The sequence below is a fragment of the Agelaius tricolor genome, unplaced genomic scaffold (genome assembly GCF_023055355.1).
Source record: "Agelaius tricolor isolate 1412-34295 unplaced genomic scaffold, bAgeTri1.0.p SCAF_2, whole genome shotgun sequence".
Lineage (NCBI taxonomy): Eukaryota > Metazoa > Chordata > Aves > Passeriformes > Icteridae > Agelaius > Agelaius tricolor.
In genome coordinates, this window is record NW_027269262.1 from 23,358,870 (window position 1) to 23,380,731 (window position 21,862).

General features: G+C 37.5%; 1 protein-coding gene and 1 long non-coding RNA gene across 8 annotated transcripts in view; both read left to right on the forward strand.

The window, feature by feature from the left end:
- Window positions 1–19,054, forward strand: part of CTNND2 (catenin delta 2) — a 637,583-nt gene extending 618,529 nt beyond the window's left edge. For all 7 annotated transcript variants that reach the window (XM_071454189.1, XM_071454171.1, XM_071454196.1 and 4 more), the window contains 4 exons: window positions 5,495–5,621; window positions 9,667–9,798; window positions 16,989–17,062; window positions 17,863–19,054. In XM_071454189.1, coding sequence (XP_071310290.1) covers window positions 5,495–5,621; window positions 9,667–9,798; window positions 16,989–17,062; window positions 17,863–18,123 — 594 coding nt within the window. In that variant the 3' untranslated portion in view covers window positions 18,124–19,054. The remainder of the gene's footprint in view (window positions 1–5,494; window positions 5,622–9,666; window positions 9,799–16,988; window positions 17,063–17,862) is intronic.
- Window positions 9,805–11,837, forward strand: LOC139603400 (uncharacterized). The gene is made up of 2 exons (XR_011683672.1): window positions 9,805–10,924; window positions 11,673–11,837. It is a non-coding gene; the product is annotated as an uncharacterized lncRNA (long non-coding RNA).
- Window positions 19,055–21,862: the final 2,808 nt, after the last annotated feature.

Sequence of the window (21,862 nt, forward strand, 5' to 3'; positions counted from 1 at the left end):
TGAGAAACATCGGGAAATGTGTTTATTCTTTCTCTTTCAGTAAAACCAAATAATATGACCCCAGATTGTAAATCCTAATAAGTAAGGGTGGTTGGTGGTGACCATAAAAAATGCATTATTTTGGAAATCCCATGTGAGAGCTCCATGAGATATTTATGTGGATCACCCCAACTTTGTGACAGTTTCAGATTTCTCACCACAGTCAAGTCATACATATAAGTTTTCATATGGCAATGTATCTAGATTATTTGATCCAGTTGTAATTTCTGCTTCGTCCTATTAGAGTTGTGACAGCAAATTCCCACTGAAGAATTGCCCAGACCTATGTAAGTCTGATGAGCCTTGACTTAATTCACATCAGATTTATCCTTTGCTGTAGACAGCGTCACACTGGTGCACAGCAGTCGGGATGTTTCATTTAACCTGACAGTGCTGCTTTGGCTTGTGAAGGAAGCAGCACTCAGAGCAGTGTCTGGCTGGGTTTCAGCGAGTAGATCCTACGTTACATACTTACAGGCACTTTGCCTTGCTGCTGTGTCACCTACTTCTAACACCACAGTGAGTCTAGTTTCTGATCCCTGCAAGAGGTTATCTACCAAAACTTCACATTTCTACAGCTTATAATCATTAAGAGAGCAGTTATTACTTCAATTAATATCCTGGAACCAGTGAAAATTTGAGTTACGGATAAGGAAGTAGGATGATGAAGCAAGTCTGGTTCTGTGTGCTTCGAGTTGTCTGTAAAATGTCTATTAAATTAGGTTACAAGAGGATCAGACCTGAAGCAAGAAGTAGCATGCTGGCAAGGTTGTAAATTTCAGGAAGGTAGGACACAACATTATCTGTAGTTTTTCAGGCTTTAGCTGTTTTTTTATGGGATTTTTTGCATCATTTTAAATTTTTTTTCTCTACTAGAAATTTCCCATTTACAGGAAGTTGCTCTTCTCTATTCCTGACAATGTTCAAACAACCATGGCCAGGAGTCAGAACAGACTGTGCTCTTCAACACTGGAAGATACTGAGCCATCACACAGCCATCATACCTCGTACAGTTCTTCTAGAGCACTCAGTGCTTTTCAAGTCAGTGTCTTCTTATAGAAGTTGATCAGTCAGAGGATAGGGCTTGTTTTCACTTTTGCTGCGTGACTATTAGCACATGGATTGTTGTGGGATTTCTTTCTGAGTGGATGCTGTGAGGTATCCAGGTTAGGCACCGTAGCCTTCCTGACTCCTGGACTTTCCTTGTTGCTGTTGGGAACTGTTGGGTCAACAGGTTGTCAGTTGCCATCAGGACTTAATTTAATTCAGTCTTCACAATGATACTGTACTACAAGAGAGAAAATGGTGTGTCTGTTATCATCCACCTCCACAAATCTTCTCCTCAAATCAAAGACTCCCCTACCAGTGACTTCTGAAGATTTGAAATTCTTGCAAACACAATAGAAATCTGATTCCCATTTCATCCTTACATTTTAAACACAAAGAGAATATCAAGGAAAGAAAGACAGAAAAAAAATTATATTTTCATGAGACACATGCAATAGGTGTTTGGTGCAATAAGATTAGTCATCCTGACAAAATAATTATTTTCACATGGGCCTGATGAAAATGATTTATTTTCAAAGTGACTGAAAGTTGAGCAGGGAGATAAAGAACCTGTTCACCCCATAAGCCCAGTAAAAAGTGTTCAGAGAGACTACAATATCACTTTCATTTTCTATAGCGATCATCCAACTCCCATCCCAGTTTTAATCCTGCAGCTTGTCCAAGAGGATGTTGTCAGAAACTAGTCACTCCCAAACAAGCTTTAGCATTTGGAATTTATAAAGTAAAATTGATATAATAGTATAATGGATATATTCAGTTTAGTCAAAATATAGACAAATGCCCAGTAGGAGATGTGTTGGAAAGATGTATAATGATATTTCTGTACTCTGGTTGTTCTCTGTCCTCCTGTAATGTGCAGTTGCCACCTATTAATTAATTTAATGAAATACATTTAACATTGCATTTAAAAAATATATCCATTCTGTAACAGAATTGCATTGAACTGCTTTCCAATTTGTCAAATCCTTTTGTCTTACTCTTCCTCTCCTAGATCACATTTGTGGCTAGTAAATTGGTTTCTTAAATTCAGCCTCACATACTTTGGTCTTGAGTTAGCTTTCTTCTCTTCAGGACACTGCTGTATACTGTACCTTTAAGTATCCAAGTCAATTTAATTAAATTTCATTACAGGCAGTAGACCTGAAACAAAATAATGAAAGCAGCCATCATGTCAGGTGGTATTTATCTAGCCATTAAATTGAAAATACCCCCTTTAGGCTCTTAAAAATTAGTTTCAATATTTAATACTAATAGCTTTTGGAATCATTAATGGGTATAGTTTTAATAAATTTGTTACAAACCGTTTACCTTTTCAAGGAAAGAAGCTTGTTGCTTGCTCCAGAAGAGAGCTAAGGATAAATAACTTGAAAGTATTAGGGTTTTGAAATACTGTGAGGTCTGGGAGCTGCCTGCAGTCTGTGGAAAAACACCATGAAAGTTGTCATACAGTGATAGGTGTACGCCTTGTTTAGTCAAAAGCAATGCCAAGCCAGTACAAAACTTGCCTTAGAGTTTATTGTTTGCCTCACTTGTCTTATTGAGCTGATTTGGCTTGCCAGTTTGAGAGTTTGTAGCAGAATTTATTTAAAGACCTCATTATAAGCACTATTGTCACCAGAGAGAAAAATGAGAATTTGCAGGAAGAGAAGAAGGGAAAACCTCCATGCAGAAAAAGACTGCTGGTGCCAGCATCCAAGCAGCTCTCCTTGCTGCTCAGGCACCTCACAGTGCTGTGTCTGAGGAAGCAGCATTGACAAAGCACCTGTTGATATCCTGCACAGCCAAACTGGTGCCATCTGCTGTTCCTGCAATGTCCGTGGGACGGTGCAGGTGTCAGGGATTTATTTCATCTGCTTCCTGTCAGAAGCAGGCTGCAGGTATTAATGTATACAACACCAGTGAAATAGGAAGAAAGACTTAGGGGAAGACTCCTGTCAAATTTTACTGAACAATATGCCAGGGTTTTGCTTGAGGTAAGCAAGAGTGCAAAAGGAGAGTATACTTGGCCATGACTGTATCCAAATCCACAAAACTGGAAACATTTCTACCTTGCTCTATGTAAGCATGGTTGATGCCTCTTCTTTTGCAGGCAGAGAGTAATGAATAGTGAGTGCATCCCTTTTCCTTTTGTCAGATCTAAAGTCTGTCCTCTTCATAGCTTCCCCTTCTTCCGTCTGTTTAAAAGAAAATTTATTTTTAACAGAAATTAATTCTTTTGTAGAAAATTACAACAGCTTGAGATATAGTCACCTTTCTTGTAAGAAATTCTTAACCCCAGAGAAGGAGAAAGAAGAACCTTTTTTCTTCATCAGGATAAAGGCATGGGCTTCTTACATGTTTGCTCCTTCAGTTTCATAACAGAGAAATGAATGCACAAGTTATTGTCAACCAGACACAAAAAATAAGGCTTTATGTGTTACTTGTAGTCTTGGATAAGATTATTGGACTTAGGCTATTCATTACAGCTCTAATTATATTATGTCTTCTTTAAAATACATGTATTTCATATATATGTACATATCATGTGTAGTAATTTCCAATTTGATTTAAGAAGTTAGGGCTTCACAGATTTTTTTCTTCCATTATCATGAACCCTCCCTCTAGCTTGGAGGATGTGGTTTGTGTAGAAACTTCATTTTGGAGATGGGATATAGATTGGAAATGTTGTATATAGAAAATTTTGGTTTAACAGAAATTAATTCTGTTGTATTAGAAGAAGTTGTATTAAAGATCAAGTATTTCTTTTTTCAAGTTACTCTTACTAATTTTTATTAATTAACAAGCTTTCTCCCTTATATTTTCTTATATGACTGTGATTAAATATGAGGTGCAGTTCAGTGAAGTGTCTTAAACAGGAGCAATAGAGGACAAACAGTCACTGCTGACTCCAGGGAAAGTCCTGACTGTACTGTAAATGCCATAGCCCAGATTTCATTCTTGCTCATTTTTGTCTTTGAAATTGCAGCTGAGTTACACCCCTGTTTGTAAAAAGCATTACATGAGAAATACAGTCCTTCAGCACCCATAGTTAGGTGTCACCTCTGCTGTCCTAAATTGTTTATAAAATTTCCCTCTACAAGAAGTGTATCTTCTTTCCTCCTGCTGTGTCACAGTCTTGATGAGTCCTCTTTTCTAAGAGTCTCGTGGAAAGGGGATTTTCAACCCATCTTCTCTTCTTCTGAGAGCCAGGTGCCCATGGTTTCTGGGGGATGGAAAAAAAGTCAGATACCTTGAGCAAAGGCATTTTGCTGGATGTGTGGAATTCATTGCTGGATGTGTGGGATTCATTGCTGGATGTGTGGAATAGCTGAGTTAGGGGGTGAGAATAGTCTTTACTACCCCAACCATGAATTATTCTTCTCTGAGAAGAGGAAAATTCCAGCTGGTTTTTGGTTATGTTTTATTGTGTTTATTTTTTTCAGCATTTTGTTGCAAAACTTCTGTTTAGCACCATGCCTGGTGCTTGACTTAATTTCCCCTGAGCCCAACAGAAAGTGGGCATTTTTAAAACTGTGTGAGACTGGAAATCTCAGTGTTACTGATTTAGATTTAACATTAAGAACTAATAAAGACAGTTGCAATCTATCAATACTGAAGGCAGTTGAAATACTGTCATTTAAAAAGAACACTACCAGAAATCAGTTTATGCTCTCATGATAGGTTCAGACTATACATAATACGTTTTTAAAAATGTGAAGTACGTTATTTTGATTTATTGCATTATGTTATGGTGCAGGAATAAACCATGAAGTATTTAAACTTTCCTTTTTTATTTTTGAACTAGCTGTTTTTAGTAATTGTATTACTTCGTTGCAGTTTTTTAATACATTACCATGAACAGAGTTTTAAATAGAAGGAATAGAATTTCATTCTGTATGCCTTGAACAAAGCTGGAACAAAATGCATTGATTCTTTTTCTCTCATGTGCGAGCACAAGAGAAAAAGAGGGCTGGTAATCCTGGAACTTCCCAATCTACTTATTCCAAAACTCCATATAAATGAAAAATATTTCAAGCCAGAATGAAATGTTTCAAGCAACGAGCAAACAAAAATATTTCAAGCCAATGCTGTTTGCAATGTGAAAATTTAGGTTTGGAAAAAAAGGCAGAACTATTAAACAAATATCCTAAAACAGTGTTGATAATTTGAGTCTTTCTGAGATGTGTTATTTTATAGAACTTTCTCCATTTATTTTTAATCTTGCTGTGTCAGTACAGTCAGCACATCCTATCCTGTACGACTAACTATACTTACCACCCAGTGGCAGGAAGAAGACAGCAGCCTACCAGTGTATCCATAGTGAAAACACCAGAGAAAAATACTCAGCTTAAAGCAGTGAGCCGTGTGGCGTTTTCACTGACCATTGTCACCATTCTTGGTGTTGCAGGACGGATGGTCACAGTATCACTTTGTAGCCTCATCTTCAACAATAGAAAGGGATCGGCAAAGACCGTACTCCTCATCCCGCACGCCCTCCATCTCTCCCGTGCGCATGTCTCCCAACAACCGCTCAGGTAAGGCCAGGCCCAAGCAAAGGCACAGGTAAAAATCCATCACCGTCATTTTCCCTGGCATCTGGATTTGTTGTTCACTCTGGTGGAAGGGCACAAAGTGTATTCTTTACTGTCACCAAATTATTTGGTCAAAACAGGATTTAATTGTTTTTTCATTAGTACCTCATAAAGTTTTACAGAAGAAAGATTATTCCATAACGTTTTGTCATAAATTCTCCCAATATGTTTTCTTGATATTAGGATTACCTGACTAGATCCCAGGGCAATGGCATCCATTGGTACCACCAGGAAATTCTGTTGCTCACTTGAAAGCCACTATGTGGTTTATGACCATTTTGCACACTTAGCAGGAGTTTAAAGACCCACATTACTTTTTTTGTCAGCTTTTATTCTGCATATGTGTGTATACATAAGCAAATGTAAGTTTCAAGATTTGTCTACACATCTTCCTAACATTAATAGCATATATTACACCAGCTATTATCAATTTTATATGATCTGCACAATGAACTAATGTAAGTATATCAACTAATGCCATAGTGCAAAATAATTTTTCTATCTAGAAATTGGATAATCTTTCCCTCACTTTAAGGTAAAACATACCTTCATTAGATAAAGCCATTCCCGGTGAAAAATTTTCAAGATAAACAGAGTGCACTGGCAGTCTTTCAGTGGCCTTTCTGCTGCTTGTTCAATCAAATGCTGTCATTCCATAGGTACACAAATGGTTTAGGATTAAAATTGCCAAACTTATTATTAGCATTATGCCATAGGTTTTTTTTCCAAGAAAATTGTTGTGTTAATTATCTAGAACCTGCATCTTAGTCCTGCAGAAAAACAATTGAGGAGATGTGAAAATGTAGCCAGAAGTACAGTGAAAGCTGCTACTCTGTTTTTAAAATCTGCCATTACACAAGTCCATAAAGGGCTCTTGTTCCTTTTTTTCTTCTCTAAAATCTCATCTTGACTGTAAGTGCAAGGTACTTGAAATGTCCAGCCCTGAGATCTTAGTTCTGTCTCTTGCCAGAGCCATCTTCTCACTTCTGTTGCTCTAAATTTTGGATGAAATTTTACTGCCGTCCTCAGTTATCGTAAGACTGGTAAAGCACAAATAATAGTGGCTGTTTCTGAAGGAAGAATAGCCCATGTCATTACATACCAGTCAGCTCAATGTCAGTCTAGAAAATTGCTGGAACAAATAATCAGAACGTGAACAGCTCAAAGGTAGTAGGAACATAAGATATTATTTAGCTGTAGGAGTATCTATTTCTACATAATAACGTAAGTTGCTCTATGTCTGGTAGTATCCATATCAAATGCAACCATTGATTCAATACCAATCGCTCTTATTAAATCCATCTGAATTCCTGCTACAAGAATTTGCAGAAAGAAAAGTCAGTAAGTACAATATCCTATGATCAGTAAAACTCTTTCACACAACATTTTTATGGAAAAGCCTAAGGCAAGCTAGCCAACAGTTCAGAAGACATCCTATGTGGTAAATAAAAAACTTACTGAAAACCATTCACAAGGAAAGGGTATTGTTTATTGCCAAAATGGCAGAATGCTATGCTTAGAGCCTAGCTTGGGTCCAGTACCTTTCAGTGGTTTTAGTCATATACAAAAGTTACCTATTAACTTTGTGGTGACATAAACCTGGGAGACACTCATGTTCTTTGATGGGCATTATTGAAATTCAAAGTGATCCTGAGAAATTGGAGGTAATGTAAAAAGGGAAAAAAATAACCAGTCCTTTAAAAATAAGTTATAAGGAGAGTGTCTGACTAGGCGATGTTCCTAATTTCTAAAGTTCTTTAGAAATTATCTGGCTATTTTTGTCAGTTGCACACATGAATTGGAAGGTGGAAAAATTAGGATATGAGAACATACTGAATGACTGTAATTGTTTAACTCAAGTAAAAGGAACATGAGATGCAGACAGTGGGAAGAGGTACACACCAAGTCTTCAAAAATGTAACAGCCAGCCATGAAGAGGAATGGTGTGAACTTTTTCTGCTTTCATAGCAGACAAGTGGAAATAATGAGCAGCAAGGAGTCAGGCTAGACATTTCCTAGCAGTGGGGAAAGAAAGCACTGGAACAGAGTGCTTGGAGCAGTTATGTGATCTCTGTCATTAGAGATCTTTAATTCCAGATTAAAATCTGTCAAGAATTATGTTGGTATACTGGATCCTACCTTGGGGTAAAGAGTTGAAGTAAATGAACTCACACCATCCCATCCATCCCTAGGACTGGGTGATAAAAGGCTTTTCTGTGTCCTTTAAGAATTAGAGCAGAAAAACATTATATTAATTTTCAGTCTAATATCAACCAAAGTCTTCATCTTTGCTTCCAGTAAAAACTCTGAAAGAGGGTTGATTCTGCATTTTAATGCTTTCCAGAAAGTAGTTTTCCTCTCATGGGAAGAGCGAGGGAATTCCCACAGGGAACAGAGACAGATGATTTTATCTGTATCAGTCAATTTTGTTCAAAACACCAGAGTGTTTATAACCATTACCAGAGTATGTGAAACAAAATGTGTCCCTCTGCTAGCAGCTTTTTCAAGGTTTGCATTCTGGCCCTCTCCCCATTAGACTCAAGCTGCCATTAGCTGATTTGGTGGTTTAACGTCATGTTTCTTTATATCTGCTGGATTATCAGCTTTAGATTTACATCACTATTGGCAAACAGTTTAAAAGCAATCCCCAATTCTAATGGCTTCACAAGAAAGAACATCTGTCCCGCATTTGCTCTGTAAATTCAGAGGCTAGGGCCAGCAAAACCAATCGAAGCAGAATTCAACATCACTTGTGCTTCCCTACTCCATAGTTGAATGCAAGTACTTCACTGTTGCTCAACTAAAAAATATAACATAGTTTAGAGATGCTGGAAGATATGCCTCAAGGTCAATCTTCACAAAGAGTTTGTATTACATTTTTCAATTTTTTTTCTTTTCTCTGTTTATAAACAAAGGGATTGTTACTGTTTTTGAGCTTCTTTTTACATAGCAAATACCTGGATGGAGGCAGGGAAGTGTGTAGGGGCAAGCACCAGTACTTTAGTAATGTTTATGCCACTGTGCCCTTGCGAGGCTCTGGGGAGCTCTGCCACTCACCCTGTGCTCCTCCTGCCCTCCACAACAGGGAAAGTGCACTTTATTTACCAGTACCTAAATATATTGAAGTCAGTTCACTTGAAAGCCGTTATTTTTTTCCTTTGCTTTTCTCCTTTTCCTATGCATTGCAAGCTCTAAGGCTTCATGATCAGTGACAGTGATCACTTCCACATTCTCCAGTGTGTGAGACTTGAGTACAAAACCCAGTTCTCTTTTGTGCTACCTGTGCTTTCCTCCTTCTAGCTGTACCTTGAGTATAGGTGATGAAGGACTTAGTTTTTATAAAAATAGCTTAAAGTAGCAGTTGTTGCTTTAATGGCAGTTATTCACACATATAGCTGTTTAAAGACAGAGAAATTATTTCAGTTACCTTTAACTGTTAGGCATTCTTTGATACCTGTTTTCTAGGAGGAAGAAGGCGTTCTTTTCTTCCCTTTTCCATTCAAATAATTTAATTGGTTTATTTTCAAGAGAAAAGGGAAGAAAATAATTTTATAAGGGTTTTTCCCACACAGTTGAAAGTTAACAGTCTTTTCAATGGAAATAAAGTAACCATTTTGAGGAAAAATTGGAAGTGCCCGTACCAGAAAGTTTTGACAAGTTAAAGAAACTGAAAAGCAAAAGGAGAAAAAAAAAATTGTTGTACTTTTGTTCTTTAATAGCAATCATAGATGTTGGATGTAAGTAAAAAGAAATTTAACATTTAGAAATAAAATTATGTTTGCAGTTGATTGTCCAATAAATACATTTGCCTTGTCCTTGAAATAGCAGCATCTCTTCTTTTCCTCCATAATGTGGTAGTGTTTCTTCAATCAGCTTCATGTTAGAAAACTAACACATGTAAACTTTACAGGAATGCTTACTCAAGAGTTAAACCCTACTTTCAGTCATGTATGATTAGAAAAAGAAAAAATCCATTTTTGTTATCTAGCAAGTGCCCCAGCCTCACCTCGGGAAATGATCAGCCTAAAAGAAAGAAAAACAGACTATGAATCAACTGGAACTAACGCCACTTACCATGGAAGCAAGGGAGAACACACTTCTAGGAAAGACACCATGACAGGTGAGATTTTGCTTGCATAGCATATATATAAATGAGCTGATAGAACACTGATTTTATAGGATTGCCTGGGCTTGCTGCACTGTGGAGAAGAGTCAACCTTCTTTCATTAATTTCCAAGTTTTAGCCACCTTGAGAAATACAACTGAAGATATATTTGAATGAATACAAGACTATGTGAAAATGATTTGTGAACACCATGGTTCTTCATGGAAGAAAGGCTCTAAATCAAATCTTGCATGTCTTTTTCAATTTTACATTTGTTTTCATTTCAGGAGGAAGTTGGTTGATCACTTTGAATTAACTGGTATATTTGAGCATGTGCAGTGATCCCTAACATCTGTCTTTTGCAGGGAATGCTCTCCAGGATGAGTTACCTTATTTTGTATGTCAGTATTCATAGGAAGTTTGTGGCTCTTTGTAGAGTTTATCCATGTTACTTTCTTAGAGGGGCTTATTTAAATGCAGTAATTTTCTGTGTATGTTATAGCATCTGTTGCAGGTTTCTCTGAAGGCCTCTCTTCCCCAGTGAGCTCATTAATCTCTTAGCATTTCAGTAATTAGGAAATTTTGAGTGTTTTTCCCACTGCTCTACCTCTTCATGAATTCTCTTGCAAAATACATGTTTGTCTCCATCACCATTGCACCATCATGGGGCTGATATAAGCATTATTGAACTTTTTGTCACATTTGTACAGCACCAAGCATCACGGTCTCCTTCAAATGCTGCCTCAGGGCAGGCAAAAAATCTCAGTGAGAAGTCTGAATGCCAGTTACCTTCTCCCATGCCCTCTGTAGAGGTCTTGCTCTGAGGCAGAATGAGTTGCTCACCAGGAACATGGTGACTCAGCATCAATCCATCCATAAGATCCATCTTTCAAGGCTGTATTCAGGATATGAAGATAATCACACGTGAAGATATCTACTACGTTAAATGTGATTATGTAATCAAAACCTAAAGAGCAGCCTTGGAACTTGTGTGAAAATGCAATATGGAATATTAATTAGCCAGAAGGTGAAAATCTGAAGAGAAGAATGACAGTCAAGAGCATTTGGAAACCACAGAAATTAGGAGTGTCCTGAATGACTTCTGTAGGGTACTACGGAAAGTGCAGAAGATTCAGTCAAGGTACTGCATTTTATGTGTCTGTAGTGTTTTGAGTGTTTCATATTCACTGCACGAGGTAGTTTTCTATAACAGTTCAGTGGCCCCTACTTGGCTGATTGTGAAGGACAGCACTGATGTGTTTTTCAGTCATTTGTCAAGGACCTATAAAGGTTCCTCTTATCTTGGGAATAAGAGCAACAGGCTGAAAAGGAAAAGGCAGAATCAGTAGTATTTTGTTCTAGCTGTATCTGTAAATTCAGATTAGCAAATTGTATCAGGAAGTTCACCAAAATACAGTGTCCCCATGCTGAAAATTTGGGTTTCTTTGCATATAGTCTTGCCTCTGTCCACACGTTAAAAATTTTGACTTTTCTTTTTTCACACCCCTTTTCACTTTCTTTTTGAATGTGGTGCTTTTCTTGTCTGATTCCTACTTCCCTTAATTCCTTTCTCTCACAGTGTAATTTTCGGATTGTGGGGTTTATACTGCCTCAGCAACCTTTACTCCACTTTGATTTTTCCATTGTGTTTTCCTCTAATATTGTCTTGTATTTTGTCTATTTCTCTCCATTATTTGGGTGGGCTTTTAGTAAGGAAACTTGAAACTATTAGCATCATACTCAGCTATCAACTGTCTTTCCAACTCCTGAGCTCAGTGAGGGGAAAAAAAAATCAAACTAATTCAAATCAAAAAATGTAGTATTTCATAATCTTACATGACCAATGTACAAATATATATGGAATTAACAAGTAACTTTCTCTCTTTCAGATCACCAAATCTCTGCATGTTTGGTCTAAACTCAAATTAAGCACCATTATAAGAACAAAAGAAAATGACGGAAGGAGTTTTGCTTGCCAACATTCAACATGGAATTTATGTAACATAATTGTACCTCGTTAAATAATAAATACTTGATTTTAAAAAACATATAAAGGCAGTATTTGTGATTTTGTGAGACATTTTGGCTTTGCTTGAGTGGCCCAATACAAGTTCATGTAGCAAGTTTCTTGCGATGCCTGCGTTTCATTTTGTGCATCAGACAGTGCATTGCAGCCAATACATCCATGTGGATGGGACTTAGATGAATGTTTTCTCAGGTTCCACCTGGCACACACATATTTTGATCTGCTCTTCTACTTTTGTGCCAAGCTGATGTATTACACAAAGCTTGCTTTGACTTAGGGATTTTACACAGAGCGTAGAGCCACAGCTGTAGTCCCAATTTATCCATGACTTGTCTCCATGCTCTTTTCCAAAGCTCTTCTCAGTTTATAGTTGAAAAATTTTATGACCTTTGAGCTGAGACTGAAATGAAGGTTTTTTGATGGATTTTCGAAGTAGGAATGTTGGCTTCCTGCCATCCTGAGGATTTGTCAGGGAACCTCTGGGGAAAATGGAGAATCTATGAAGTAAACAGTTTGGCTGAAGATGATAACTTACATTGATTTCACGACGATAGATAAAAAAAAAGAGGCACAGTATCAAAGTTTTCATTGCCCTGTTCACAGGTTTATGATGCCTTTTATATGTACTGTCTATTTTCTCCTCTCTGTAGAAAATAATAACCAATTACAAAATTTTGTCACCTAAAGTATATTTTTAAGACAAAAGCTGTTATATTCTGTTTAGGAAAATGGGAACTGTAAGTGCATGTGATAATGTTATTTATGCATGCTGGTTTTTTTCAGAACAGGGAAGATAAGGTCCTTGTGGGCCATCATGGGACTCCTTCTTTGAGGTTTCTTTTACTTTTTTAGTTCCGTCAGTGAACTAATATGTACATCATAGTCAACATGCTGTGTCTTCTCTTCCAGCAGCAGAGAAAAACTTCTAATTAATTTCTTTTTCCTTTGGTTGTGGAGAATCAATCATGAATACTTTTGTTATTTTAACTTACTGGCAAGTCCATGCATATTTGGAACAAAAAAAAAACACCATCAGGTGCTACAGGTGCTCGGATTATCCTTATTTTTATTATTATTATTTTCAGAAACAATAATGCACTGTAATCTTTTCTCATGCCCTTACCTCATTTTTCACTGTGCAGGAAGGTGGCAGTGGTAGTGACAGGCAATGATCTCTGTTACCTAATATTTGTGAGGTACAGAAACATTTTTCTTTACTGTGTTGAACTAATTTTTTTTTAAATGGAGACCTGCTGCTAATAGCAGAAAAAGCAGGTTGTGTGATACCAGATGAGGATGACTACCTGTCCAGCTGAGCTGTCCTTTCTTGCTATCAGTTTGTTCCTGAGGGCAGAAGGCTAGCATCTTGTTATTCCAAAGTGTCTGTAAATGTGTTCAGAATAAGCACGTCCAAGATCTGAAAGCTGAATGTTAAACCATTTATCAAGTGACTGGGATATATGGGGATGAATTTGGTCAATGACATCTTTGACACGTAAACCACTGAGTAACATAATTTTCAATTTTTGTCATCTTTAAAGAAAACTGCTATAGGCAACTATGTGACTTTTTTTTTAACCAGTATTACCTAGAAGACTGAACAGAAGGGAGAAAGAAAGCTGTTTTTCTATAATGTCCTGTGTGCAATTGAGCCACGAAGTACTGCAGGTTGATCATAGTATTCATTTTAGAATGCTCACAATTTTGCCTCTTCAGTATTATCATGGACTGATGTTTAGAGACTGCATAAAATACACACATAAACACACATGCTGATCACTTCTCTGTTAATCTAATTTTCCGCTAATTCTCACATCTCTGTGAAGAAATGTGGCTGCAGAAATATCTCTGTTTCTTTCTACTTTCCCTCCTTTTCCTTCTATTGCCATTTTTATTTTTTAAAAATACTCTATTGACTTCTCTTTCCATTTGTTTTACAGTTTTATTATAATGGTAAATATATAATATTATCAGGAAAAATCAGATGTTAACCACACTATCTGTCAATTTATCTAGCTCATTCTCTCCTTTTCGTATATTTGTCCTCTGCTTTTGGATAGCAAGAGTCAACTGCTCACTTTATCATGGCAGAGTGGGAATGGAGTTCCCAGGGATTCCACCTGCATGTTCAGAAGCAGATACTGGAGCAGAGCTGCATTCACTGCTAGCAGCTGCATTCGTGACCTACATTCCTCCAGAATCAAAATTACCTCAACCTCCAAGCTAGCCTAAGCCAAGATTTCTTATTCTTGAAGTCCTGGGATTTATTGTCAAGCATTTTATGTCTCATTGTTTTCATTGCTTTGAGAAAATATTACTAAGGGTTTGAGGAGTTTTGGTTTTTTTTCATTTTTAACTTTTGAATTTGTATCCCCATCACTGCAGTGAAATCAGCCACACAGAGCTTGCAACTATTTTCATAAGCTGAAATTATCTGTTTTCCATTGCAGAATATGTGATCCAAGAGACCGTAAAATTTCAGTCTGGTATGTGACATTTGTGAGCACATCAGTGCAAATGTCACAGTAGTGCACTGGACAGCTACACACCAACTCGGAACTATTTCTAGGTTTATAATAGTCATGGCTAATAGCAGCACATATGTACCACATGTCTTTGTATATCTCAGTATGGAAAGGTCATGACCTCCCTCCTAATGTCTAATTGCCTGAAGGAACAACAAGCAAATTAGCATGTCCAGTTTGCTATTTTTCATCATATTCGTCACAATACCCTCAGATTACAGTTGCACCTTGTACCAGTCTTTTGCTCTTGACATCAAACAACCAGGAACAGCATTGACCTGTCTGAACTCAATATGTCCAGTCATGTCTGACTAGAAATTTACATGCATGAAACTTCTAACCCACTTGTCTTGGCACATATGTTCATAAAGGCAAAATGGTTACAAGAAGTTCTTCCTCCATCTGTGGACAGTCCGATACATTGAATGTCACTTAATGTTTTTTCAAGAACTAGGACTTCCCAAAATGGATATCTGAAACGCTTGAGTATCTTTAGATCTTGAGAAGAGGAATTTGTATAACAAAACTTCTTCTGGCATTTTGTGGGACAAGCAAGAAAATCAGAAAAACAGCCTTAAAAAGATGATATCAAGGAAAGATCTGGCAGCTGTACTACAGAGAGTCGTGTTGTCATGAAATGCACCATAAAGAGCAATGTTGATGCAAACTTCTCTAATAATAAAGATCATCAGGAGGGCTATTCTCAAACACTACAGCAGAGGCTGCAGCTGGAATATAAAGAAACTCACTGAAATAACAACCAAGTCTCAAAAATCCCTAAGTGACAAAATGTAACCTGAACAGTGAGAATTTCTGCAGATCAACTCTTTGACATTAATGTTGACAACCAAAGAAAACTACTCAAGCACTACTTTCTATCATTTCCCCTGTTTCTATCTGTTGCAGCCTATTGGCAGACAGGTAGAATTAAAAGTATCTACCACAGGAGGGGCCCAACCAGCGTCTGTCACTAGAGTTCATATTCTTGCCACCTTAAAAAAAAGGGTCATGCTGCACTTGGAGACCTCTGGGGCTCTTCTCCATTTCCTGCACAGGATTCTGCACTTTCTTAGTTATTGCATCCAGCTCTTCAAGGAACAAGAGGGGTTTCACCCCTATCAATTAACGGCTGTGAAATGAAAAGTCTCTTTTTCCAGCTGTTAGAGCTCATCAAGCCACAATATAAGCCCTGCCTTTATCTTGTTTTTACAAACAAAGTGCAGATCTTTAAGAAAAAACATCTGAGATCTGTAAAGCAGCAACATGGAGCAGTGCATCAAACTGACAAAAATTATACCCTCAACATGGAACCCATGGCAGATGTGAAGACCCGAATTGATGTATTCCAGTCAGCTTTGGCTGAAGGCCATGCCATTCCTTTCTCCAGAAAGGGTGCAGTGGTGGGAGGAAAGGTAGAGGAAGTTGTACATGCAGATGTCCATGTTTGCACATTGCTAAAGGAAGAAAGAATCCTTACATCTTTGTAAATGTGGTTCTTCCTAGTGATGTGACTGGCATGGATCCCATGTCCAGCTTTCAGCTCTGATGCTCAGCACTTGCTATCACAAGTTTTGAGCTGTGAAAGTATTAAAGGCCACTCTTTGTGCCTCCAGGTTTTTTGCCATTGCACAGAGACCTGAGAGTGGTCACGAGCCATGTGTTTCAGTTCCACTAGTGACTCTGATTCACAGCTACTCAGCTTTTACTTTCCGGCCTGTTCTTTTATAGTAAGAGTCCTCTTAACATAGAGACAGCATTCAGTCATTGGTTAGAGTGTCTGGAAAGGTAATAATGCATGAAGAGTGTGCAGCAGCCACACAAAATTCTATCTTCATAGTCTTTCAAATGTGAGAAGTAACTACAGTCTTTCAAGTCTTACCAGCAAACTAAGCTTCAGCTACATTGCCAGATCAGAGGGATCGGTGGAGTCAGCTTTGCAAGGAAAATCCTATGCTTTTCATTTGGGGTTTTTTGGGATGGGGTCAGAAATAAATTTTTGCAAGACTGTATATCATCCTCCTCTTTAGAAATACTTCCAGTTTCAAACTCATAGCTCAGTTTTGTCTGTGCATTTGAGTAGTAGGACATCTGAGAAGAAAGTGGCAGCAGTGACAGCAGTCATGTATTTGAGACTGTCTTGGCCAGACCTTTTCCATATAACTGCATATTACTTTTTGAATAACTTTTTTGTGACTTATATTTAATCACTTTATGCTTGAATAATTTCATGATAAAGCAAAATGACTGTAGGATTAATGATCCACATTGTCCAACTGAAGTGAAAGAACTGAAATGCTTCTTAATCTCAATATTTACAGCTGCAGTTTGTTACATGTGTTACATAAGCCCATCTATAACCTGAAATTTATTATTGAATGCTAGATTTATATGAAATTATTTTGTTGATGCATATAAGAAATGCACAAGATTGTTATGAGCATGACATGGAGCCTGTTACCATTAATAAATGAATACCAAAGAGATGTATGTACACCAAAGCAAAGATGATGACCATTCAGCAGGAGGAAAAGCCTGCAGATGCTTTTAAAGACTTTTGTGTGTGGGAAACAGGCTTTGTATGATGTACTTAATGAAGAATTCAGTTTGAGGCCAAAGAGGTATGTTTGGTAAACCTGCTTTTTCTCTCTCTGCAGCTCAGAACACTGGAATCTCAACTTTGTACAGGAATTCATATGGTGCGCCTGCTGAAGATATCAAACATAACCAGGTAAGTGCAGAGACTAAAATGCTACTGTTCCAGATGGCAAAAGACTGGTGCAACATTGTATATGGAAATGGGAAAAATTTTAAAACATCACAAATAAACAGATTGCTTCAGGTAGAATTTTACTCGTGTGTCCAAATCAAACACCTGTATTTGAATATGGGAACTGAAATGAGGTCCTGAAGGTCATTTACTCCTTGATAGCAGTTCTAGAAATAGAAACTAGAGTAGTTACACTCTCTTGTGCAGTTGTAATATCAGACCAGAACTTGTAACATCACTTGTGGGACGGCTAAAAGTTGTGAACTTAGGCGCCTTTCTCAATCCCTTCTTAGAGTGCAATACAGATACTTGTTCTGAACAAATATCAAGGGGTTTGGGTCATAGCAGTGTGACTGTTCCTGCCATCTTGAGGGAACATTACTAACGTGTACAGAGCAGCAGGAGCCACAAAATATTCTTACATTGGTGTCTGAGCATCAGTATTCCTAGTGATAATCATCTGAGGAATGACAGGCTACCTCATTTTGCAGCCATAAACTCTGTCCCACCTTACAGAGGTGGCATGAAGCAGGGGATAGTCTTCTAGGATAGTAAGCATGTGTTTATACATTTCAGATTTCAATAAAGTCTCAGCTATAAAATCAGAGATTCACTAGGGGTGTGAGAAAAAAAGTATGGCAACCTTAGGTTTAATGCACAATTTTGTATTTTTAGCATGAGAAATGTAAGCGAGATTAACTCCTTCCATCCTGTTGCCTACAAGCTGTATCTAACAAGCTGTGGGTATTGCTGTCTTTCAGGTTTCAACACAGCCAGTTCCACAGGAGCCCAGCAGAAAAGATTATGAACCATATCAGTCATTTCAGAATTCAACAAGAAACTATGACGAGTCCTTCTTTGAGGACCAAGTGCATCATCGTCCACCTGCAAGCGAATACAACATGCACCTGGGACTAAAGTCAACTGGCAACTACGTCGACTTCTACTCAGCTGCTCGTCCCTATAGTGAACTTAACTATGAAACAAGCCACTATCCAGCCTCTCCCGACTCCTGGGTTTGAGACTTGGGCAGATACAAAAGCTCCAGGAACTGTGCATGTGCATGCATACCACGAGACATTTTTTTTCCTGCAAATTTAGTTTGTTAAAGCCTGTTCCATAGGAAGGCACAGATAACCAGTATGGAGAAAATTAAGAGATTTTTTTAGAAGGCTAAAAGATATGAAAGCTAAACTTGGGAGTAATTAGAAAGAAATATATATATACATATATATATTTTACAGTGTGGGGCAACTTTACTGTTGGCCTGTAGAGTCTAAAGTTCAGTGCTGTATATTGAACGTGGCTGAAGGAAGGAGGAAGAACATGACAGTGGATCTGGGTCAAGAGTTAAGCACAAGTTACTGAGCAGCATACATACTTTATGGGGAACAGCTTCTCACACCTTGTTTAATATCCTCATTCATTGTGAATCTAGGCTTCAAGTTGCATTTGGGGTTTCCTCTGTACAGCAAGATGTTTCTTGCCTTTTGTTAATGCATTGTTGTAAAGTATTTGATGTACATTACAGATAAAAAAAAAAGGTGCATTGTGTATATTACACCAATGCCACAGTGTTTCTTCATCTATGGTTCTAAATATTGCTTCAATTTCAAATTTTGAAAGATGTATGAATTTCCAGTTTTTTGTTTTCTTTTCCCCGGTGCGTTTTAACAAAAAAAAAATCAAAAAAAAAAATCAAAAAAACAAAAAGGAATATTTAGCAGTATTGTTTGTTCTGATATGTGACTTTGTTTGTGGCAACTCAAAAAAAAGGCATTCAGCAGTTTCTGACAATTAACATTCATCATTCCACACTCCTTGTCAACAAAGTGCTTTTTCACTGCCTAAAATTTTAGATGTAGATATTTGAAATAGATTTTTTTTCATTTATACCAGTTTTCTTTATGATGATACAGTGTTAAAAGAAAATAAATTACAATTGATCTGTCATCCATATTTGCTAAGAATGTCTATTTCCAAGAGCCTACCATACAAATACACATTCTTACTCGTGTGTGTCCATGTATGCATAGTATTCCGTGTGCATGTGTTTGAGTGTGTGTGTTTGTGTGGTGTAAGACTTCTTTTCATCCAATGTTCTCCTTGTTAAGCTTCAGTTTTTGTTTGATTTTCAGTTCTTTTAAACAGTGGAAACTCCAGTATGTGCTTTCTCTGACTCACTTCCGTAACCATCGATAGCAATTCAACATTGCTAGGCCACATGCTCACAGAAGAAGGGGTAGCTGATTTTTTATCACCAACTCCATCACCCTTAGATGCCATTTCCTTTAAAATAACATCTTTCGATCTCCTCTTGAGGAAATTTCATTACTCTCCAGCCACCAACCAGTAAGTGCTCAAGGAAGGCAGAGTTTGATCTTGCCATCTCCCTGAGGGAATGAAAAACTGAGACCCATCAGACTTTAATCTGGACTCTCCAAATTCTTTTGACTACAGAAGGGTCCAATTCTTGAACCATTAGGACAATCATTTATTTTAACCCATACCAAAAATAAAACCCAACACCCAGAACACATTCCTCAAATATGATAATAAAGACCATTTCTGTGCATTTAAAGTGAAATTCTAAAAAATGTAAGGGACAGAGAATTTTTTTTTTCCATTTTAAAAGTAAACAACAGCTACATAGGCTAGGAGGCCAGAAGAGGTGGCATATTCATCCTAGCACTTGTAATGCTGGAAGGAAAAATAGAAGCATTTCTTCATTTCCGTGATTCAGGCAACAAACCGTTCAGCATACAGTTTTCAGAGCATAAGACCCACAACTAATGGAGTAGTTGTAAATTGCTTAAATTGCCAATAAGGAATTTGTTTTAGGTTGCAAACATTTCTGTGGTTAGTCACTGTAATAGTTTTAACATCACCTGGTGCACTTCTGGCTGTGCCCAGGGGGAGACGTCTCTCACAAGTCATCACCTGCTCTATAGGATGCAGCCCAAGTAGTTCATGCAGGCGGGTATTGTGATGTAGAATTGGTTTATTGGTAATCTAGGACTATAGTTTAATCTTTTGGGCAGCTTTTCCCAGTGTACGATATGTAACCTTTGCTCTTTGTAGTAAACAAGGGGGAAAAAAAATAGCATGCAAAAAACTTTTTAAAAAATTTCAGAAAGGGTGGGTGGGAGGGGCACAGTGGGCCAGATGTATAGTGAGGTAGATAAAAATACTATTCATAGTTTTGGACACAGGTTGTTTATATTTTATTTATTACATTGATTTTAATAAGTGACATTTGCAGTGCTCTTTTGAACAAAGCACATTTTCAGTATAAAAACTTTTTTTTAATAAAGAATGTCACTCGCAGCTGGAAGTTCTTCTTGACTGCCTGACAAGCAGCAGGCTGGTGCAGCTCTCCAGGCACAGGTTGGCCAACAGGCCGAGGGGATGCATCATTCTGTTTAAAGCTCTTAGGACAGGAGATCATTGTAAGTTGGATATATTTCCATTCTTCAAACTACTGAAATGCCCACATTGCCCTCTTTCAGCTCCTCTTAGGAATTACCTGGAGTCAAATGTTGACCATTGCTCAAGTGAGAGATTCTGGATTGATGACGTGGCATAAAATACCTTTTGTCTATACTTTGTGTTGGTTTGTTTCCATTTTTCTGTAGTGGCAAGTGCTTCGACTGGTAACGTTCACTCTTGCTGTACTGGGTTTTGAGAAGGTGTTGAATTTCCTGGCTTCTTTTCCAGGTTCGGAAATACAACACTGCTGCCATACAGAGCAAGATATATATGATGCATTCTTTTTAATACTGAGGAAAGTATCATTACCTATTGCTGTTCCCTTCATTCTTGTACTAGATCACACACAGAAATAGAGAAGAAACAAAACTGTTCAAAAAAAATGTATAAAATGCAATTGATGTACTGTAAAATGTCGGATTTTTTTTTTTTAACAAGCTTCGTATTAGAATCTTGTTCAGCTGTGTAGAGCTATATAAATCTCACTGTTTTATTAAATGCTGTTTATGGTCTGGAAGGAATGGTTAACCTATCTCAAGATTTAACAAATTTGCACTAACATGAGCAATATTGATTTGAAAAAAAAATAATATGAATTCAATATTTGAAAGATAAACTATGATTTTAAAGGTATATTAACACTGAAAGTACATTTTGACAAATAACATATTTAAGCCCAAAATATAAATGGTTATGTCAGATAACACAAAAGAACTATAACAATATAGATTGAGAAAAAAAAAAGTGTTTCACTGTACATGTTGCTAACATGTACAAAGACAAACTCATATTGACGTATTTTCTATTAATAAATCCTACTGTATTGTGGAGAATCGCTGGTCATAGTGCAGTATGTTTAAACTCAGAAGTTGACTCTGTAGAAGCTGCCCAGCTTCACACAGCAAACAGATCCTTGTGATTTAAGTATTTTAAATATTGATCAGAAACCTAACTTTCAGCTCTGAAGTCAGTCACTGCCCTCTCCCTCTCCACAAGGCTGATGAGCACAACCTGCTCTACATCAACCAGCCAAGGGGAAAGATATTTTTGAGAGCGCCCAGTTCACCCCTAATTATGTCTGCAAGGGTTCAGCTGCCACCACTAGTAGAGAGAGTTTATCTACACCCCTAGAAAAAACCTGAAACGCTCAAGGCTGGTGCCACAGGATAGGAGCATGCTGTAAAATACATGATCCTGGCCACAGGTTACATCGACCACAGCCAAGAAACAAAGAGCAGAACATTAATTTGCTTGTGCATTGCTGGAAGACCC